Source organism: Urocitellus parryii, chromosome 4, assembly GCF_045843805.1.
Source record: "Urocitellus parryii isolate mUroPar1 chromosome 4, mUroPar1.hap1, whole genome shotgun sequence".
Lineage (NCBI taxonomy): Eukaryota > Metazoa > Chordata > Mammalia > Rodentia > Sciuridae > Urocitellus > Urocitellus parryii.
Window position 1 is genome coordinate 190,112,655 of NC_135534.1, and position 15,614 is coordinate 190,128,268.

The 15,614-nt window shown below is 39.1% G+C and overlaps 1 protein-coding gene across 1 annotated transcript in view; it reads right to left on the minus strand.

Moving 5' to 3' along the window:
• Positions 1–15,614, minus strand: part of Susd1 (sushi domain containing 1) — a 119,774-nt gene that overhangs the window by 50,719 nt on the left and 53,441 nt on the right. The window contains exons 8-11 of the mRNA XM_026391149.2: positions 12,873–12,970; positions 12,123–12,309; positions 4,905–5,014; positions 2,362–2,554 (exon numbers count right to left, since the gene is read on the minus strand). Of these exons, the coding sequence (XP_026246934.2) occupies positions 2,362–2,554; positions 4,905–5,014; positions 12,123–12,309; positions 12,873–12,970 (588 nt within the window). The remainder of the gene's footprint in view (positions 1–2,361; positions 2,555–4,904; positions 5,015–12,122; positions 12,310–12,872; positions 12,971–15,614) is intronic.

Consider the following 15,614-nt stretch of genomic DNA (forward strand, 5'->3'; position numbering starts at 1 on the left):
ATGTTATATACTCATACGAGTCACTTAAAGTTTTTCTTATAAGTAGGTGGGATTTAATTATTTTTATTTTTAAAAATTACACATTTAATATTAATGTAATAAATCACAAAGGAAAAGATTAGTAGATTTGATTACATAGAAATCTAAATGATTGGGGCTGGGGTTGTGGCTCAGTGGTGGAGTGCTTTCCTAGCATACATGAGGCACTGGGTTCGATCCTCAGCACCACATAAATGTAAAATAAGGATATTGTGTCCATCTAAAACTTAAGAATAAATATTTTTAAAAAGAAAGAAATCTAAATGATTTATATCAAAAGCATCATTTATCAAAATTAGAAGAAACTGTAAAACAGGAGAAATGTTTGACATATAAATAATAAAAGATTGATGTTTTAGTACATGAATAAATAGTATGTAACAATAAGAATACAACATTTGATAAATGAAATAAATACGGTAAACAGATCAATCAAGAAGTCTGGATGTTGAAAGAAATGAATTGAAGGAACCTAAAAATAATTTGAATTGCTTTCCTAACGTAGACTCCTGGGACTAAAATGGACCCTTCCTGTCCAACCTCCACATCACAGAGGTCAATTACCTTGCTCCAGTGTGCTCAAGGTCGCTTACTTAACCAGTCTTCTCATTTCCATAAAGGAAAGGAAAATTCCCTACTCATTAATCCTCAAGGAAGGAACAGTAAATATGTAAGCTGACTGATAGGAGGTTATCAGTGGGTAGAGTCCATATATCACAAATCACTGCCCAAACAAGACACAGACTCTTGCTCTCTGGAACTTGCATTTGCCCAAGTACAAGGGGCACTGCATGTATCTCCAGTCTCCAGGAAGTAACAGTCCGCCCACTGTCCCTCTCTCTGTTGTTCAGCCTAAGGCTGGGTGGGAAACCTAGCCGAGGCTCCCTTGCAGATTCAATTGCCCATGTACTTAAACCCCCTCCTTCTCCAATGTAGCTTTTACCTGAAATCTGTATTAGGGTAGTTCCTGGGAACTCCCCCAGATCAATAAAGTGGATGCTTTATTTCTCATCTCATCCTGTGTAATCTCAGGTGAAAGGAGGGTTAAGACTCAGTTTCTCCCTGTAAAAATGTGGATATACTGACCAGGATGTGGAATGTAAAGACAAGAGATGCCACGGGAGAGTGGAACACCCTGGGAAGAATTGGGGACTCTCAGTCTCTGCAGCTGGAATGCAGGAACTGATGAGCTACATATCTGACTATCAGGAAAACTTCACCAATCAGGCAACACAGTTATAACATGCAGGCTTCTTATATATGAGCAGGTAGAATTATTTTAACTACCACTTTTCCCCCTGCCTTTTTTTTTTTTCATCATGTTCCTGCCCATGAAGGCCTTTAAATTGCCCAGAAGTAGCTAAGATCTATGTGGTTAGTTCAACGTTGCTCAAAATGTGGGCTAGCAGTCTCAGCAAGGTCTGGAAGCTTGTTAGAAACAAAAATTGGGGGTGCCCACCCCAGGCCTGCTGATTCAGAACCTCTGTAATGGATCCTGGGAACCAGTATCTTAACAAGCTACTCAGACAACTCTGCTTACTAACGCATGAGACCCCCATGGAGAACATTGGTGTCTCATGCCTTTCAGAGTCTTCTGAGTGCAAAGACCAAACTGTCCACCCGAGAGAGCCATCCAGAGCTGTGGCAAATATGAGAGAAAGATTCAGGATCAGAGCTGGCCCTGCACTATCCTGCTGTTTTCCTTCAAAGGGACAGGCTCTTGTGGCTACCTGGAAATTGGGTGTTTGTTATACCCCAAGATTCAAGAACAGGAGAAATGGTAGAGATTCTTTGTCCCTTCCCACTAGGGGGAGCTGTGCAGTTAACACAGCCCGCCTCCAAGCAGCTTCCTCAAAAGGCCACAAAGGAAGTTTCCAAGGTGCCTGACCTTCAGGCTCTCTATCTAAGTTGAGTAAATGTGCTCATTTATGGCCCAATCAGGGAGCCTCTTGGTTCTGCTGGTGCCAGGCACAGTAAGCTCACATTTTTATCTCCTGGAGGTTGGTTCTAGTTATACATCCCTGAGGTGAGGATCATCTTAAAGTTGGGGTGAGTCATAAAAGGCTTTACAGAATTCTCAATCTAGGACTACCAGGGATCCCTGGATAAAGCAGTCTGTTCCCTCTATAAGCCAGAAACCTGTGGGGAAAGGGCTAAGTGGTAGGGTTAAGGTATCCTGAACCCCAGCCAAAGCTGGTAGTTTGTTAGAACTAGAACACAAGTCTCCTGATCCCCATCCTCCAAGCTCCCCAACACTGTACAGTTCAATTTACATATTTACCTTGTCCTGAGGTACAAAAACAGGAAGTCATCTCCACCTACCTGTTGGTGCAGTTGTTATCATTATCTGTACTGAGTGCTGCTCAGGAGAGCTCAGGAGGGTGATATTCACTGTATACTGGGTTGCCGGGTACAAATCCAAACACACTTCCAGAACTCGTTCCTTCGTTGTGAGGTTAAAAGATGTTGTGTGATAAAAGTTATCCAGATACCATCGTTGACCCAGAACTTTAAACTGCCATGAGATTAAAAGAAAGCGCTGCATTAAATTTTCTGTTGTCTTGCAGATGTCTAGACTATAAGCAAAATGGAGACAAAGCAAGAAAGTTTCATTTATCTTTACCTATTGAGAATTATTTTTAATACTACAGTGAACTAAACTGGGAATGTACTTACTAGAGTTATTTTACCTTACCCATTGAATTTCTCTCTCAACCAGGTATAAGACTATGACTAAATTGCATAACAGACTAATCTTGGATGAATAAATACATTGCAGAATAATAAAATCTCCTGATGCCCACTCAAGTGTAAAGGACTGGACTAGAGCTATTGGGCAAAAGTCTTTTGCTTTCTTTTCACTGTAAGGAATCCATAGATGAGCTTCACAGTCCACAGTACTTAAACTTTTTCAGGACTACCTCAGATTTTGCAGTAACTGTACAATGGGACTTCAGCTGTTCCTTCCCCTTAGAGCTCTAGTGAAAAGCTTTTCATCCACAGAGTCATTCACCACGCATACTGCTAACCAATCACACTTGACTCACCGCCACTCAAGCAGCAGATACAGAGTTACAGGGGAAGATCCCAGAAGTCAGATGATTGGCCCTGGATCAACCAGTGCATTTTATCTGGTGGAGACCATGGGTTTAGTGTTGGCATTGATGCCAGTATTCCTGGCTATCCTACCCTTCACCCCTCCCCATCCCTGTCAATCACTCTCTTACCCATCAGTCTTCCAGGTCATTTAAGACCTTGACCCATGGTTCATAAGGATTCCTTCCTCCCCCAACTCCTTGAATTCTCCTAAATAACTTAAGTGTCCTCAGAGATTAGCCATCAAAATGTGGCCTCAGGGTTCCTTGAACTTGATGCTGTGAACTTCCTCCACTCCACTTCAGTCACCTCAGAGCTGCGCCCCCAAGATCTCACAGAACCCTTCTGGACCATGACTGGTGACATATAACATGTGCTCATGTGTGTTTTGACAATAAGTATATTGTCTTGTGCAAATTGCTTTGGAATGTTTACTTTTTTCCTTTGGACTTAAGACTGTTTCACATATTACATAAATTAATCTTTGTCTAACACATTAAAAACAATCTTGAAAAAACTTTACTTTTCAAGGGCTGGGGTTGTGGCTCAGCGATAGAGCGCTCAACTAGCACATGTGGAGCACTGGGTTCATTCCTCAGCACCACATAGAAATAAAGGTATTGTGTCCAACTACAACTAAAACAAAATATTTAAAAAAAAATTTTTACTCTTCAGTCGCTTTGATAAAATTCATTTATTTTCTTAACCAAGTAGTTGGTTAATGGTCGCAGTCCATTCATTCAATAAACTTTGCTTTCTCAACTGATTTGAAAAGAAAAAAAATCACCTTCATCATATACTAAGTTATTTGGGTGCTGGAATATATTTCTAGGTTCAGGGTTCTTTCTAATGTGGAAATTTGAATGTTTCACTTGCCATTTTAAAATTCTTTGCATAGATATCAAAATAAAATTCAAATACAGAAGCACGGCATACAGGGCTTCTCACATGGGGCTGCTGCTTAGACTCATTTCTTCTTACTGCCCTTTGCTTTCTCTATTACCCAATATCCTACTCGACTCACCACAGCACCCTCACCCCAGTTCTTGTAACTGTCTAATTCCTGTTCATTTTTTATGACTCAGCATAGCCTTTGCTTATTGCTAAAAAAATTTTCCTAGAGACACACGTGTGCATACACACACACACACACACACACACAGATATCTCCCACTTCATTCTTTATTTTTTTATCAAAGTCCTCATTATACCATGATGTAGTTGCCTGTTTATTTACATATTTGTTTGAATTGGAACTTCCAGGTCCTAATAGATGATATTCTTGGAGTAATCATTATAGAATAAATACTTAACTTTAATTTAATACTTACTGCTCTCTGCCAGATGATTTGCTAGTCACTAAAAATGATAGAAAAGTAAAGCTTAATTCCTGTCTGAATCAACTTATAATTTGACTTATGTTGTTAAAAAAAATAAAGTTAAATGAGGTCCAATAATCATGCAACGAGTTCCTTAAATATCCTTGTCCAAATATGAATTTGATAGTAAAATAACCTGTAATTTTTAAATGCAATAAAATAAAATATGAGTGTGAAATATTCAGGCAGGGGAAATAATAAGTCACTAAATACAGTGTCTTTCTTTCAATTCAGTCCCTCACATCCATCTCATATCCATCTCTAAAAAGAAAAAGCACAAACTGTCTAAAACTTTATTCCAATAATCTTTAAATGCTATGGATCACCACTTGGAGATCACCCACATTTTTAAGACCATTCTTTGACAGATAGCATAAGAGATCTTCTTACTTGGTACATTCTTTCTGATCCAACTTTCCTAGAATGCCTGTTCAATTTCAAACAAGTTTCATTAAATACTGAAATATTGAAAATTCCATCATCTTCTAAGAGATCATCTTCTAAAAGACAAGAGAGAACACAGGGAAAGGTTGCATCATTTTAGCAAAACGTATCATGGCTAAGGACAGGTGAGACTCCCAACACCTTCAGAGAGCTGGGAGGGCGTATAAAACCAGGAAGGCCATTCACTCCGGCATCAGCATGCTTAGCTTCAAGTCCTGGCTCTACAACTTCCTAGCTGTATGAAAAGCCAAGTCCCTGAACCCTTCTGAACCTGTTTCTCGTTGGTGAAATCTGATAATCCAGCTTGCTTTGTTATATCATAGGCTGTTGAGAGAATCAAATGAAATATTTAAATATCACTGTAAATTAATAAAGCTGTGCCCTTTTTAGAAAGTTAATCGGATCACTTGGATACTCCAGAGTAAAATGTCATGAAGATAAGCAGACAAGTAAGTAGCCAGAAAGCCTGAGAATGAGGAAAACAGTGAATAAAAATCAAAGATCCTGGATTCAAAGTCTCAGGGCAGGTGCTTTTCAACCTAGGAAATGACCAGCATAGATAACCTGACAGGAAGTACTCGTTCTCAGAGAAGTCGGTCTATCAAGAGCTACTCAGCTGTGTTCCCCAAAGGCCATAAAATAATCAGAAGGCAGACTTGTTTCAACCATTGTACAGAAAAAGTCATTTCATCCCTCTGGCAGTTGAATCCATTCCTGCAATGTATTATTTTATTAATGTTGTAAAAAAAAAATACAGGTTTCTTATAACAAACTAAAGAACTCACAGAGAGTCCAGGAGTAACATGGTAATTTTTAAGGAAAAGCAAATTTCCTAGTACACAAGTTTCTATATTTTCTATCAATGAGAAAAATATGCTTGGTTTTTTTTTGTTTATTTGTTTTGTTTTTTAATTTTTGTTTTATGGTTCTGGGGATCAAACCCAGGGCCTCACCAGAACTTCATCGCCATCCCCCAAGAAAAAGCTGAAATGTCTATCAGGCAGAAACTATCTTATAGCTTCCTTTAATATGTATTTTTCACATGGGGAACCTCTGCCACCTAAAGAGGTATCAATGATAACAATAAGTTATCCTAGTCAAAATAGGGACTGTCCACAATATTTTCAATATCACTAACATACTCAGCAAAAGGCAATCAGCTGAGAGAAAATATTCCTGACTATTATTGAAAAATGTATAAATTTGGTTATGAGAAAGAATTTGAAGACCTATCATAAATGCGCTCCCTTACCTTCCCAACTTTTCTTTTAAAAATTTCATAAGGATATCAGAGAAAAAAATAGCCACATGGATGCATATGATTTTGAAGGATACCAGATGTATACATGAAAGAAATATATGTTCGTACGTAAAAAATACCACATAAAGTCTATGCACAAACAGTACGTAAGCAGTTCTGTCTGCAGAGCTCCCACTCAGGATGATGCTCACATTACACAGCCACTACAGTCTGAATTCAGGGGAAGATGGAAGCATGAAGAAAGGTTTCCATTTCCCACACCCACTCCTAACAGATATGACTGAGAATAAGTAAAAATGGGTCAAAATTTGCATTCAAGTTGGGAAGAAAGGCCAGTCGTAGGCAGTCAGGGCAAAAAAAAAAAAAAAAAAAGTACATAAACTACTATTTTTATTGCTAGTAATAATTTCTTAGCACACTGGAGATCAGTAACAAGGAAGAAATTCCAAGCAGAGCCCTGGGGACCTGCTGGTTCCACTGACAGAAAGCCTGGGTTGACAAAAGAGATGGGCCTTCTTCCTGCCTCCTTGATTATAGCTCCATAATGAAGCCAGGCAATGCGGAGCTGGCCCAAGGCCAACAGTTTACCAATTAAGACAGCAAGTTGCCCAGATTAAAGCTCAGGCTGTGGGCTTTCATGCTGCTGCTCCCCAAAGGAGGCTGGCTCACCCAACCAACAGTGAATTCTTCAGGAGGAGATCCGAGATAAGCACATTAATATTATCCAGGAAAAGGTGAGATCAAAAGGAATGCCATCCATCTTATTATGAGGGAAATATCAGACCTAGACAGAACTTTCATCTTCCCCAGACAAGTAATCTAGAAGCCACTCCCACTGCAAAAAAAAATTTTTAAATGGTGGGGCAGGGGGTACTATGAAATGATTCTACTGAGGACAGGGAAGGAGGGGAAATCATGTTTAGGGGGCAAAGAGTGAACATACTTCTGGGGAAAAAAAAATAAGGAAAGTGACGATAGAATTAGGCAGCAACCATTTTGTACTTTCCATTAAAACATTTAAAAACGGGGGCTGGGGATGTGGCTCAAGCGGTAGCGCGCTCGCCTGGCATGCGTGCGGCCTGGGTTCAATCCTCAGCACCACATACAAAGATGTTGTATCCACCAAAAACTAAGAAATAAATACTTTAAAAAAAAAAAAGAATGATCAAGGTCCTGGGTTCAGACTCCAGTACTAAAAAAAAAAAAAAAAAAAAAAAAAATTTAAAAATGGATTTCAACAAGAGAAAAGGATGACACAGAAAAAGAATGTGACAGCAGAGGAAAAACTAGTTGAAAGAGGCAGAAATAAAAGAGGAACAAGATGAGACCAAGAAAAAAAAGAGGAAGTGAAAGTGCAACATCAGAATTCAAAGTGCATTAGAAATGGCAATGATGAGAAATGCCAATCTATAAATGCACTGAGTATACAAATGTAGAGAGAAAACAAGCTTGCTGCATATTCCCGGAAGGCAGAGGAAAAACAACAGACCTTACAAAGGAGGAAATGGGAAACCAACGTGGACAGACAGAAATTCCAGTTAACTGGAAGAGCTGAAAACAAAACTTAAAAAAAAAAAAAAAACTATAATCAGAAATTTAATGAAAGAAAATGTTCCTAGTATATGGATAAACCAAAATAAAGATTAAAAAATCTTACAGGGTAGTAGGAAAACTCAGTAAAAAAAAAAAAAAAAAAAAAAATATATATATATATATATATATATATATATATATATATATGAACATTTATGTCCCCCACAGACTAACATTTCATGAGGAAAGAGATTCCTGTCTCTTCCCTATGGAACTCCCAGTGCCTACAACGACGTCAGACACAAAATAAGTAGTCAATAAACACTTACCAGGTGCATGCATAAACAATTAATGTCTTGAATTGTACTGCTAATGTACTGCTAATTATGATATCCAAACTGAAAATCAGATTGCTTACATAGGATTAAAAAAACAAGAGAGAGAGACTGGGGATGTCGCTCAGTAGCAGAGCTCATGCTTAGCATGTACAAGGCCCTGGGTTTCATCCATAGCACCAGGAAAAATAAAAAGCTCCCTTTTCAAAGCTTTAAATTCCCAAAGCCAATGTGAACTGCTTTCAGAATTCTGAAAACAAAGGTTTATGTCTGGAGAATTTTATCTTCAATCAGGCCTTATTCACATGCAAAGGCAACAACAACAACAACAACAAAAACATTCTCAGATAATTATGGGCTCTGAAAGTATCCTATTCCCTCAGTGAGGAAAAGACAAAAATCACCGTTCAGATAGATATATAAAAATAGAGGAAAAATACAAAAAAAGTGGCATTAAAAGATTGGCAGTAAGCACTGAAACTATTGAAACACATACCTAGGGACTGGGATTGTGGCTCAGAGGTAGAGTGCTCTCCTAGCACGGGCAAGGCCCTGGGTTCATTCACCATATAAAAATAAATAAATGAAGATATTGTGTCCAACTACAACTAAAAAATAAATATTAAAAAAAACCCACATACCTAAGCTTAGATAACTGCTGTAAGTAATTGCTAAAAGTCCATATAGACTAAGAAGCTGAAGATAAAATGCCATAATAGACCAAAAAAAATAATTACAACAAAAGGGAGAGGGGAAGGAATCAAAGCAAACAGAGAGGCTGACTTCCCTGTCTCCTTCAGGGAGAAGTTAATAATATTTTCAGTCTTAACATTAGTCATCAGAAATATGCACCCAATTAGGGTTTTCTTAAAAGTGTGGTCCATTGTAAAGTAGAAGCAAAATCTGTACTACCTGACTCATTGAAAAAGAAATTTGTGGAGCAAAAAAGAAAACAAGACATAAAAAGGTAGCCTTAAAAAAGAAAAACAATTATTAAAAAAAGAAAATAATAATAAGATGATAGAAGAAAAGGAAATCAAGTCACAAGTAACAATAATTCGAATTAACTGATCGACTCAAAAACAAAAGCTTTTCTGGAAAGGTTCCCAGCATGTGCTAACTCCTAGAGTTCACCTATATCAATGTGATCCATGAGCCATTTGCTACTAGTGAAAGAATGTGTAATTAAGGTAAGTCACAAACACAAATATCATAACATCAATATGTATGCAACAAATCAATTAGAATCTCTAAGAGAAATTGAGAAAAATGACCGTGTTAAAAAAAAAAAAAACAGAAGTCCTGAATAACCTTTTTAATAAAGTTGACTTAAAACTAGATCTTACTCCACCCTCCACACTATCAATCAGCAACTACTGAAATGACAAAACTTGGCCAAATAATGAGGCCCAAGAAAATGTCAATCAATCCCCAAAGCATATCAAAATGTAATAAAACTAGAAATTAACAATGAAGTGTAAAAATTAAAAAGGGAAAAAACTACCACTTGTATGACATAATTATAATTAATTCTTCAATCAAAGGAGAAAAATCAAAATAGCAATTATATAATGCTTTGAAAGTAAGGGTAAAGAGAATATATATTAACATTCTCATAAATAATTCTTCAACCAAAAGGAAAATCAGAATAACAATTACATCAAGCTTTGAAACTAAGGATAAACAGAATATGAATCAATGCCTCAGGGATTCTTCGAAAGCTCAAATCCAGAAAGAAAAAAAAAAAACATTAAGGACTTTTATCATCAAATAGGAAAGAATGGGGGTAAATTGAATTATGTATTCAACTCAAGAATTTAGAAATAGAACAATATAATCAACTTAAGGGAAGCATGGAGATGAAAATAATCAAGGTAAGAGAAATTAACAAGTTTGAAAAGGAAAAGACAATTTTAAAACCCAAGAGTTCATTCTTCCAGAAAAGAAAAGTGTAACAAGACAACCCAAGAGAATCAACTTTTAAAGACAGAGAAAAAAAATTAAGAATCGGTGTAACCTGGAATTATGTAACCTATAGCCCCAAAGGAGTTGTAAACAAATATTCCATATGCCATTCTGCCAATATATTTAAAAATCTCTACCAAATGAACATTTTTTGTGGGGGGGGGGGTAACTGGGGATTGAACTAGGGGTGCTTAATCACTAAGTCACATCCCCAGTCTTTTTATTTTTAATATTTTAGTTGTAAATGGACATATTACCTTTATTTTTTTATTTTTTTATTTTCACGTGGTGCTGAGGATCAAACCCTCATTCTTGCAAGGCAAGCGCTCTACCACTGAGCTACAATCCCAGCCCCAGCCCCAGAACTTTTTATATTTTTATTTTGAGACAGAGTCTCACTACATTGCTTATGGTCTCACTAAATTGATTACAACCTCGCTAAAGTGCTAAGACTGGCTTGGAACTCACAATCCTCCTGCCTCGGCCTCTGGAGGCACTGGGATTACAGGCATGCGCCACCGCGCCCAGCCCAAATGGACATTTTGAAAGAAAATTTAAATTATGGAAATGGACTCAAGAAAATCTAGGAAACATAAACTGACCAAAAATCTTGGGAAAAACTGACAAAGTTGTCAAAATGGACATTTTGAAAGAAAATTTAAATTATGGAAATGGACTCAAGAAAATCTAGGAAACATAAACTGACCAAAAATCTTGGGAAAAACTGACAAAGTTGTCAAAGAAACATTTTCTTAACGAGGTGAAACTTTTATGAGCAAATGTGTCCAACTTTAACCAAAGGGAATCAAACAATGGAATGTGCAGGACTGAAGGGCAGAGAATGACAAATTTATAGAACAGACATAAACAGAGAAAGATGGGAAACGTAGAATGACGATAGAGACGTACCTTGCTCCCAGCTGGGATGCCCCAGTATAAATGCTAATTCTCACTAGATGAACTTGCAAATTTAATCCAATTCCATTTAAAATTTCAGACAGAGGAAAGCAGTCCAAAGACATTAAATAACTCAGCTATAATTGTGCTTGTTCTTCAATGGTTGCAGAGTTAAGATGCAAAATCAGGTCTATCTGACCCCATAAACCATGTTTTCCCCAGTGAAAGTCACTTGAAGAGGTAATCAGATATTTGTAAACAAGCTGACTGAACAGCCAACTGCTATTCTGACTCACAGTGACAGGTAAGTTTCAAGTCCTGTGATGACCTTTTAAAGACACCCCTGTAAATCCACAGCAGTTCATTAATTTTGTAGTTTCTCTAGGTGCATATTAATTTTATGATATCTTTCCTATTATTTACTTAAAAAGAAATTATTTTATTTTATTTCTCTATAGATGCTGAGAGGTCTAGCTTATGTGATTTCATAGTTGCTTTTACATTATTTAGGTTGACAGTCTTTCAATGTCACCTCCCAGTACCTAGCAATATCTGAGGGTTGAGGTAGTTTTTTCTAAGTGAGTTTGTAGGGATCGATTGATTGATTGATTTTACAGTAGAATGCATTTTGACATATTGTACACAAATGGAGCATAGCTTCTTATTCCAAGGTAGATTTTCTTAAGTGGGACATCAAACAGCTAGTTAACTCCCCCAAAATAATAAATGATACCAATGGTTTCTCAAGGTATGTGTATAAACCTGTCTTAATATTAAGAATTCTATTTTTTTTAAAAAAAAAAAGCTTACTGTAATTGTCACAATGCTGTTTTTAAAAAATCCATGTGACAAGTATGCGCAGTGAAGTTTATATTCACTTCTGAAAGCTCCCTTTGGTCTACTCCTCTCTTCTGCTAACAGTGACATCTTATCGCTGCCTTCACTTTTCAACTCTGTAGAAACTGAATAGGAATCTTCCTACTAGACCTGCTATGGTTCTGACCCCTGAAGTAACTATACACACACACACACACACACACACACACACACACACACACACACATCTCAGAAAACCAACAGAAACTCTCCTGCCCAGTACATGCTAAAAAGTACATTCCCGGCACCCTACACTTAGCATTTTTCTAGAGGAAATGAGATTTCGCCTCCACCTACCAGCTGTCTGGAAACCAAGGATGGCAGGCACAGAGCGCCTGGGAGGGGCTGTGGAAATGCTCACGGTGTAGTTGGTGCCTTGGTACAGGTCAAGGCACGTCTCTGGGGTCCTGCTGTCTGTAGTCAAGTTGACTATCTCCTCATGAACTGATCCCACAGGGTCCAGCCGTTGCCCTTTTATGTGTATCTTTGAGAGAGAGGAAAAGACAAGAGACCCCACTAGGACGCTGGTCTGATCAACTAAGACTCAAGCAGGGAGGACAAATGGTCAACCTCCGCCATCAGGTCTCTGATGATGAGGTCCGATCAGCCCAGTAATCAATAAACCCTAAGAAGCAACATAAATGAGGAATCTGTCTAGGGAGTGCCACGCTGCCTGCAAATAATCACTGGTAAAGGGAGGAAGTCACAACCCCAGGGCCGCTGGCTGCATTCTGTCACCAACTCAGCAGATGTTTCCAGGCTTGCTCTGGGGAGAGAACCCGAGTGCTTGGAAACAGCAATAAGGATGACACCAACTATAAAAGCAGCCCCCATGTTTACATCCTGTTGAATGACAAACAGATCAAACCCAAAGTACAAAATAACAAAACGATCGAGATATCTTAAAAATTCCAGTCACCTTTTAAAAATGGCAAGGGGATTGGAAAGCAATTAGACTGAGATGTTCTTACAGAACCAAGTCCTTCTGAGTCATATTTCCCTGGGTTACCGTTCCTGCCCCAGCAGGAAAATGATCATTTAACTTACCACGTACACGATCTCTGAGTTTACTCTTCCTGAGCTCGTTTGCCACCTCACACAAGTGTTATTAAACACTGACACTTCATTAATCTCTGTGGGCTTTTCTAGAATAGAAAAAGAGAGTCAACTCAAAAAATGCATCAACAGACTTCAGGAAAATCCTAGTGGTGGATAGTTGATCCGTCCAACTGGTGTCTCTGCCCATCACCATTCAGGCTCTGACTCTGATCAGCGATCTAAGCCGCCCCAGACCGGTCACCCAACTTCTCTTCATCAGGAATGAGTCTGGCCCAGGAGAAGATTCCTGCTTGAGGATGGAGAAGAGTTCCCACCTGCGATTAGTCCCACGGGCCACTGGATGCCACTGGCGTTCCACTCAGGGAGGATGGAGCAAGGCCCAGAGCTGTCCTGACCGGAATCTCCCCTACACCTGCACAGGTCAGATCCACGTCCACTTGCTCATCCCAACTGAGTGGTGGAACCATTCACAAGGGGGCAATGACAGTCACCACCGATCCTTAGGAGCAGCTTGGGGTGAACTAAAATGAATTCTACACAAGGTTCTGGTTACTCCTGGGACTCCTTCAACTGGAGCTAAGTAATCCTGGTCGATTAAGAAGCCATGATTTCTTCGGGTTCTGCTTCTCTTAAGTACTCTGAACCTATTCCATCTAACAATTCTGGTAATGTGGGGAAACATTAGGGATTTGGTTCTCTGAGGGAACAGTTTCCAGTGGACCGGGTCAACCAATGACCTAGGAAGTAGTTCGGATGGGAGTCAAGGGACATCCAAATGTTCATTTCTTTAAAATCAAAGTTCCTGAAGAGAAGCCAAACTATCCCTACTGTACACGATGTCATCTTTCTATACAGAGAGAACCCTAAGGACTGGACTGTCCTTAGGCAGAACCATAAGGCAACCTTACCTTTGGCTCTCCTTCTTACCCTTCCTTCCGATTCTTGGTCTACACTCCTGGATCCTTGAGCTGCATTTCCAATTACATAATAAATATCAGCCCTCTACCTCTGGCTTTGTTTTCCAGGAAACTAAGGCAAGATCCCAATCATGAAGAGTGAGAAAGGTAAATTCTTCATTCCAAAAAAATTAACCCCCCTCAACTCGGCTCTGATTCCTTCCTTCTAGTAAATTTCTTCTCAGGCTCCAAGTGGGAAAGAAAGCCTGAACCTCTGGCATGCGTAGGGTCAATTCACTTTTCCCCTACTCATAACCAGTGCCCAGTGTGGACTGCCCGAGTCTAGTGATCTCTCTGCCCATTAACTATTTTATCTCTACTGAATAATTCCATCCCACACTACCTGGATTCTATGTTCCACATTACCTGTTCTTGGGTAAATGAGAATAAATGGAGTCTGAGAGAGATGATAACAGGCAAACTCCTACAGAGATACCAAAGGATCACCTATGGTTGTTAGAGTTTGGTTCTGGAACATCTCCCAAAGACTCATGTATCTTGGCTTGGTCCCCAGCTGGTGGCACTATTGGGAGGTGGTGGAAACTTCAGAACATAGGGCCTAGTTAGAGGAAGCAGGTCACAGGATGTGGCCTTGAAGAATTTATTTTGTTCCCACACCCTTCCTTTCTCTGCCCACCCCAACCTCTCTTTTATCTCCCTCCCACTCTCTCCCCTCCGACTTACTGGCCACCATGAGATGAGCAAGTTTGCTTCACCATGCTCTCCTTCATGATTACAGCCTTACCACAGGCTCCCCGCAAAACAGCAAAGTCACATGATCATGGATTGAAGCCTCTAAAACTATGAACCTAAATAAACCTTTCTTTAAGTTGATTTTCTCAGGTGTTTTGTCACAGTGACAGAAAGCTGACTAATAGCTGTCTAAAGAATTCCTGGGTCTCTACATATCCCCAAAACACAGATTATGTAAAATCAAAAAAATATTCCAGTTATGGAGATGGATAACGTAAGGATACGATGACCTTGTCAGTTCACCTCTGTGGGTAACATAAAGATCATGTTGGCACCAGTCTTTTGTCAGCCTGAACAAGCCCTAAATGTTCCTGGCTCCTTCCTCTCTGCTGCCCTTCAAAACCCCAGAGCCCTAAACTTTAACTGTGCTTCCTCAAAACTCTCTAATGCTAATCACCACCTGATCTAGAAGGAAAAGAAAGTATCTCACCCCTCACCTTCTCTCTGAGTTGCCAGTAAAGCAAATTTCCTTCTCATTTTGGTTCCCTCAGTCACCCACACAGAGATAAGGAATTTTCTTCTTTGTCCTTCCTTTTTGTTCATTCATTATGACAACTGAAGATGACATCTCAAAGACGCCATCTGCCTCCACCTGTGCCACACTCTGCACAGACGGGACCCAGATATGATTGTAGAGATGTCAGATACTTCATCCTAAGGAGCAGTTTAACAAAATTGGATGGAGTTTCTCTTCGGGCATCTATAAATCAGTTGGAAACACCTCTTTACAAACATGTCAGATACTAAACCTCTATATTAATGTTCCCCTTTTAAAAGAGAACCCTTGAGGATATTTGCCCTTATTCCTATAGTACTAATAAAAACATTTCTGGAAGTCTCCTTTGGAACTGCCTCTAGGGCTCTTCATTCACTATTCACCACTAACAAAATGGCCACCAAATGTGCAGCATCCTACCATGCCAACCACTGGACTGTGAACAATGACCTGAACACTAGTCCTTCCCTTGAGGATCACAGTGCCTCATGGAGGAAGAAAACACAAAAGTAGGTAAGTTGCAAC